General features: G+C 46.7%; 1 protein-coding gene across 1 annotated transcript; it reads left to right on the forward strand.

Annotated features, from left to right (window-relative positions):
* Positions 1–2,254: 2,254 nt before the first annotated feature.
* LOC127342822 (amino acid transporter AVT1I) lies at positions 2,255–3,786 on the forward strand. Its single transcript, XM_051368834.2, has one exon. The coding sequence runs from the start codon at positions 2,340–2,342 to the stop codon at positions 3,645–3,647; it is 1,308 nt and encodes a 435-aa protein (XP_051224794.1). The 5' UTR covers positions 2,255–2,339; the 3' UTR covers positions 3,648–3,786.
* Positions 3,787–5,932: the final 2,146 nt, after the last annotated feature.

Genomic DNA, 5,932 nt, shown 5'->3' on the forward strand with positions numbered 1-5,932 from the left:
TTGGCTAAAATTTATCAACCCTATCTATTTGAATAATCAACCCTCGGGTACCTGAGTGATCAACGGTAAATGTATAAAATTATCAACCCCCAAAGTTAATTTTATTTAAAATATTTTGACGGATTTTAGCTCATATGCTATTAACCGATATTTCCTTTTCTAACAATTTTCTGAAGAAATTGCTATTTATGGTAAATGTTGCATCCATTCCCTACGAGACAAAAAGAATGATGTCAGCGAGAATCTTATTTAATTCTAAAATTCAAAATGTTTCACCTCCCAAATGACAACTTCAATTTAAGATACGTTTTCACTAATTAACCCGTTTCGACGAGATCTTCAAAACTAGCACCCATGTTAATATGTTTCAACAACTTTTTTTCGGGCTAAAGTTATTAACCCTGAAATACGTCATTTATCAACCGTAAATTTAAAAAATTACCACCCAAAAAACTAATTTCATTTCGAATATTTTAGCGACTATTTTTTAGTTTACAAACTATCAACCCAGTGCCTCGTTATTTATCAACGGTAAATATAAATAACTACCAACCCTAAAAAGCTAATTTCACTTAAAAATATTTTAACGAATCTTTTTTAGTTTACAAGCTATCAACCCGGTGTTCCGTTATTTATCAACGATAAATATAAATAACTATCAACCATAAAAAACTATTTTATTTTAGAATATTTTAGCGACTCTTTTTAGTTTAGAAGCTATCAACCTGCTGCCCCGTTATTTATCAACGGTAAAAATAAATACCTAGAAACCTTAAAAAGCTAATTTCATTTAGAATATTTAGGAACTCTTTTCAAGTTTACAAGCTATCAACTCGGTGCCCCATTATTTATCAACGGTAATTATAAATAACTATCAATCATAAAAATTTAATTTCACTTAGAATATTTTAGCGACCATTTTTTAGTTTACAAGCTATCAACCCGGCGCCCCGTTATTTATCAATGGTAAATATAAATAACTACCAACCATAAAAAGTATTTCATTATAATATTTTAGCGAATCTTTTTTAGTTTACAAGCTATCAACCGGGTGCCTCGTTATTTATCAACGGTAAAAAAACTATCAACCCTAAAATTCTAATTTCATTTAGAATATTTTAGCGACTCTTTTTTTGTTTACAAGTTATCAATCCGATGCTCCGTTATTTAGCAACGGTAAATTTAAATACCTAGCAACCCTAAAAAGTAAATTTAATTTAGAATATTTTAGCAAAATTTGTTAGCTTACAACTTAAAACAATACTTAATTTGAGTAGCAAGTGGTAATTCATTTGAGTTGCAAGTGAATCCCCACCCGTTATTTCATCACTAAAAACCACTAGCCCGAAAAAGGGAATTATAGAAATTAATAAAAAAAACTTGAATTACCGTACGAAATAACAACAAAAAACGGAATTACAAAAAAGAGAATTATCAAAAGGGAATTGTTAAAAGTGAGGCCGAAATAATAAAAATTCATCGAAAGAAACATTAATTAGGGTACCAAATAACCAACTAAAAGGGACTTGCAAATAAAGAGAATTGAGAGCCTGGCTCGTGCTGAAAAAAAGAGCGAGATGCTCTGTGCATGCATGCAGCAACTTGTGAGAGCCTGTCTCGTGCTGAAAAGTTGGCTCAATAAATGCAAACCCATGAGATGCTCTGCTCATGTATGAAGTGTGAACGCTCTTGGCTATATGCAACTTGCAAGTAAGAACATGAGCTGTTAGTGTGAACACACAACTGCATGTGAACATAATTAAACACTATATGACAAAAAAAGAAATTGATTTCGCGCACGCGCTGCCGGGCAAGAATACAGACCACGCAAGCGGTCGAACGCGGAGGAGGGAATTCGAGTTCAGAGGTATCTACAAGGTCAGCTGACCCCAACAAAAAAAAACAGCAAATCCTTCACTAAATTAGAGATAAAGACTGCTCACTAAATTTGTTTGCATGCACTTGAAGATCGACTTCACTAGCCACGCCTTTCATATTTTTTTCCCCTTTCTTCCCGTTCTTTTACAGCGTGTTTCTGTCACATATTCTCGTTGGGAAAACACGCTATGAGTGGAGTAAAAGTTAAAGCTCTTTACGCGTGGTGCTTCTGTTTCACGTGTTACACTTGTCCATACAACCTTACGAGCGCCAATAATTGAACGAGCGACAGTGGAGTCATCGTTGGCAACTTGGCGACCAGCGTGACCAGGACAGAACTAGCTATATATGCAGCCGGCACTCAGGCTGGCCGGGTTGCAACCGTCAATCGTCAGCTTGCCTGGCATCAATCTAAGCTATCCCCTCGGGAAGGTCAGCTGCATCATCTAGGCGATCAAAGCATGGAAGATCATAAGATGAGCCTCGGTGCCGCGACGGCGAGCCCCCTCGGCGAGCCTCTTCTCCCGGGGAAACGGGTCGATTGCACCGTCGACGACGATCTCGAGGCGCACCTCCCTCCTTACCGCGCCGCCATCGGCGCTTCTTTCTCCAAGACGTGCCTTAACCTCACCAACGCCGTCTCAGGCATCGGGGTGCTCTCCATGCCGTACGCGGTGTCGCAGAGCGGGTGGCTCAGCCTGGCGCTCTTCGCCGTCGTCGGCGCCGTCTGCTACTACACCGGAACCCTCATCGAGCGCTGCATGCGCGCCGACGCCTCCATCGCCACCTACCCGGACGTGGGCCGGCTCGCCTTCGGCGCCGCGGGCCAGAGAACCGTCGCCGCTTTCATGTACGTGGAGCTCTACCTCGTCGCCATCAGCTTCCTGGTCCTCGAGGGCGACAACCTCGACAAGCTCTTCCCCGGCGCCACCGTGGAGCTCTTCGGTTGTTACCGGCTGCACGGGAAGCAGCTCTTCATAGTCCTGGCGGGCGCCGTCATACTGCCCACGACCTGGCTCAGGAACCTCGGCATGCTCGCCTACGTGTCCGCGCTCGGGCTCGTCGCGTCGGCGGCCTTGACGGCGTCGCTGGTCTGGGCCGGCGTCTCCGAACCCACCTTCCGCGGCAGGAACGGCAACGTCCTCAACCTCGCCGGCCTGCCAACCTCCCTCGGCCTCTACTTCGTCTGCTTCACCGGCCACGCCGTCTTCCCGACGATATACTCGTCCATGAAGAACAACAGGCGTTTCTCCCAAGTACTGCTCTTCTCCTCGGTGCTCTGCAGCCTGAACTACGGAGTCACGGCAGTGCTGGGCTACCTGATATACGGAGACGACGTTCAGTCGCAGGTGACGCTGAACCTCCCGTCGGGGAGGCTGTATACCAAGATCGCCATCGCCATGACCCTGATAAACCCACTAGCGAAGTACGCGCTGCTGGTCGCGCCAATCACGTCGGCGATCGAGGAGAGGTTCTCGCTTGCGGGCAGTGGGCCGGCGAGGGTGGCCATCGGCACCACCGTTCTAGTGAGCACGGTGGCGATGGCGTCCGTGCTGCCCTTCTTCGGGTACCTCATGTCCTTCATCGGCTCCTTCCTCAGCGTCATGGCCACGGTCCTGTTCCCCTGCCTCTGCTACCTCAAGATCTACAAGGCCCAAGGCATACGCCGTGCCGAGGTCGCGGCGATCGTCGGCATCCTGCTGCTCGGGGCATTTGTTGCCGTCACTGGCACCTACACTTCTTTGTTGGACATTATAGGCACTTTCTAAGCTAGATCATAGAGGATGTAATACTATAGAAACAAGCAGAGTGATCTGAACGTACTGTACGGAGTACATAATTCAGGTGAAAGTCACGCCAAATTTTGAGAACACGTTGACTAGCGAAAACAAATTGAATCTTGTTTTACGTATTGAGACAGTCTACAACTCGGCATCTAGCTCCCTTGTTGCGACGTGGCAGTATGCGCTTCCCTACAATCAGTTAGAGAAGTATCTAAAGGTATAATTGTTGCACCCCCATGGGGCTCTCACAGCGATTTGCGATTCTCAGCCGTCGGATCTTCCCATCTGCTGCATCTGAGCCGTTGATTTTGGCCCTCCTCTCACTAGCTATCCCCATACAATGGCCAGTTGTTACCCGCCTCCGGCTGCATTTGGACCCCACCTTTGCCGGCCCCACAAGTCAGCCACTACGGCTGGGATCTGTGTCGGTGCGCAGTGGCATCTGGCAGTGGATCTCAACCCGCAGGGGTGTTTTAGGTATTTCAGCGCGGGCTGGTATAAAAGCGAGCCCCAGGGAAAAAAAACCCTAGCCGCCGCCCCTGCCCCGCCCCTACCCCCGCCTCGCGCCCCCGCCCCGCCCCTGCTCCGCCCCCACCTCGCGCCCCCGCCCCTTCCCCGTTCTCGTCGCCGGCCGTCGCCTCGCCACCTCCCAGCCCTGCTCCCTCGCGCCACCGCTTAGCCCCATCCGGGACGGCGTCACTCTCACTCGCCTTCCTCTCCCGCTTCCCCAATCCATTACGAAGAAACATGGCGGCAGCGGCGGCGGCGCGCGTGCGCCTGGGCGACGGCGGCGACTGCAGCGGCGAAGGCACTCCTGGCGACGGCGCGGCAGCCAGCCAGGCTCCCTCTCCTCCACCCCTCCCGTTCCCCTTGGCAGGAGCAGAAGAAGGCAGCAGGGCCTCCACCGCGCCCCTCCCTGCTCGCCCCCAGCTCGACCTGCTGCGAGCAGGAGGAGCAGTCCTCCCTCTTCCCATGGAAGCTCCTTCCTCTAACTCGTGTTACTCATGCTGCAGTTCCTAGGCCCTGGACTATGACGAGGAGCATGTGTTGGTCGCCCCCGTGCTGGTAGTTTTGGAGCTAGCTGCTAAAGAATGTTGGATCTATACCAAGGTATCAATGGCGCCTCCAGGTCTGTTCGTCATCTCTATCCCCCTCCCACTTTCTCCCTCTCTCTCAATTGAATGTCTAAAATATTTGTGTTTGTGCTGATTTTGTTTAGATATGCCAGCAAGGTGTTCGACAAAAGTCCAGGCAGGTTTTCACCATGTCCCCTTTGCTACAGATCTACGTATGTGCAAAACTTTTGCCTCCCTTCGTAGTTGAATGAGTAGAACAATGAAATTAAATCGACAACTGATTTGTCTTTTGGGGAGTATTTATTGATTTCCCACTAAAAATATATTGCCTTCTTATGGAGTGTTAAAAAATAATGTCCTTGCCAGTGGTCGAAATGCACCAATAAAATGCAGCAGGTATAGCTTCAGTATTTTGTACTCCATTTACCATATTAGATTGGAGAGACCTACACAGTAAAGTATTTACACAAGGGTGCCTATTTAGGTCTCTCCAATTGGAGTTATGCCTATTTACTGTGTAGTACAATATGGATTAATTAAGTACACTTGCACCTTGAAGGGTGTAACCTGCTCAGCTCTCTCCAATTGAACCTTGAATAGAGGATCTCTTCAATTTAATAACTAGCACAGCCTGTAGAGCCCTCCCCATACAGCAGGTTTCCAATGGGTTTCCCTCTCTACTATGCATCTCGAGTGCCATTATTTTGTATTTTATTTGGCTAGAATTAGTCTACAGCAAGGTGTGCAAGAGAAATTACAATTCTAATTGATCTTACACTAGAAAGACAAGATACAGAGATACTAAACTTTTCAGTCTTTTTTATCCTGCAGATTAGTGGCTTATAAAAACAATGTACCCAGGAAAGAAAAGTATAGTGGCGACTCGAGGGATAAGAGGCGGGAGTGACAAGGCTTGCATTTCTTCTCCTCCATTCATAGGTTTCAGTTCCTAAAATCATTTTACATTTTATTGCCGTCTCTTACGGATGTTTCTTTTGGTTTATGTTGTAGTGTATATTCAGGTTTTCATCCTATTTTGTATGGTTAGCAACACACAATATGGCTCCTATGATAGTTCAGTTTGGTTCTGGAATAGTTTGTGTTGAGATTGCAGGTTATTTTTCTATATGCTGGATGGCTGGCCATCATCTTCGTTTGATGATCTCATTTTTTTTTTCCAGAATATCCGTTTGT

The sequence above is a fragment of the Lolium perenne genome, chromosome 3 (genome assembly GCF_019359855.2).
Source record: "Lolium perenne isolate Kyuss_39 chromosome 3, Kyuss_2.0, whole genome shotgun sequence".
Lineage (NCBI taxonomy): Eukaryota > Viridiplantae > Streptophyta > Magnoliopsida > Poales > Poaceae > Lolium > Lolium perenne.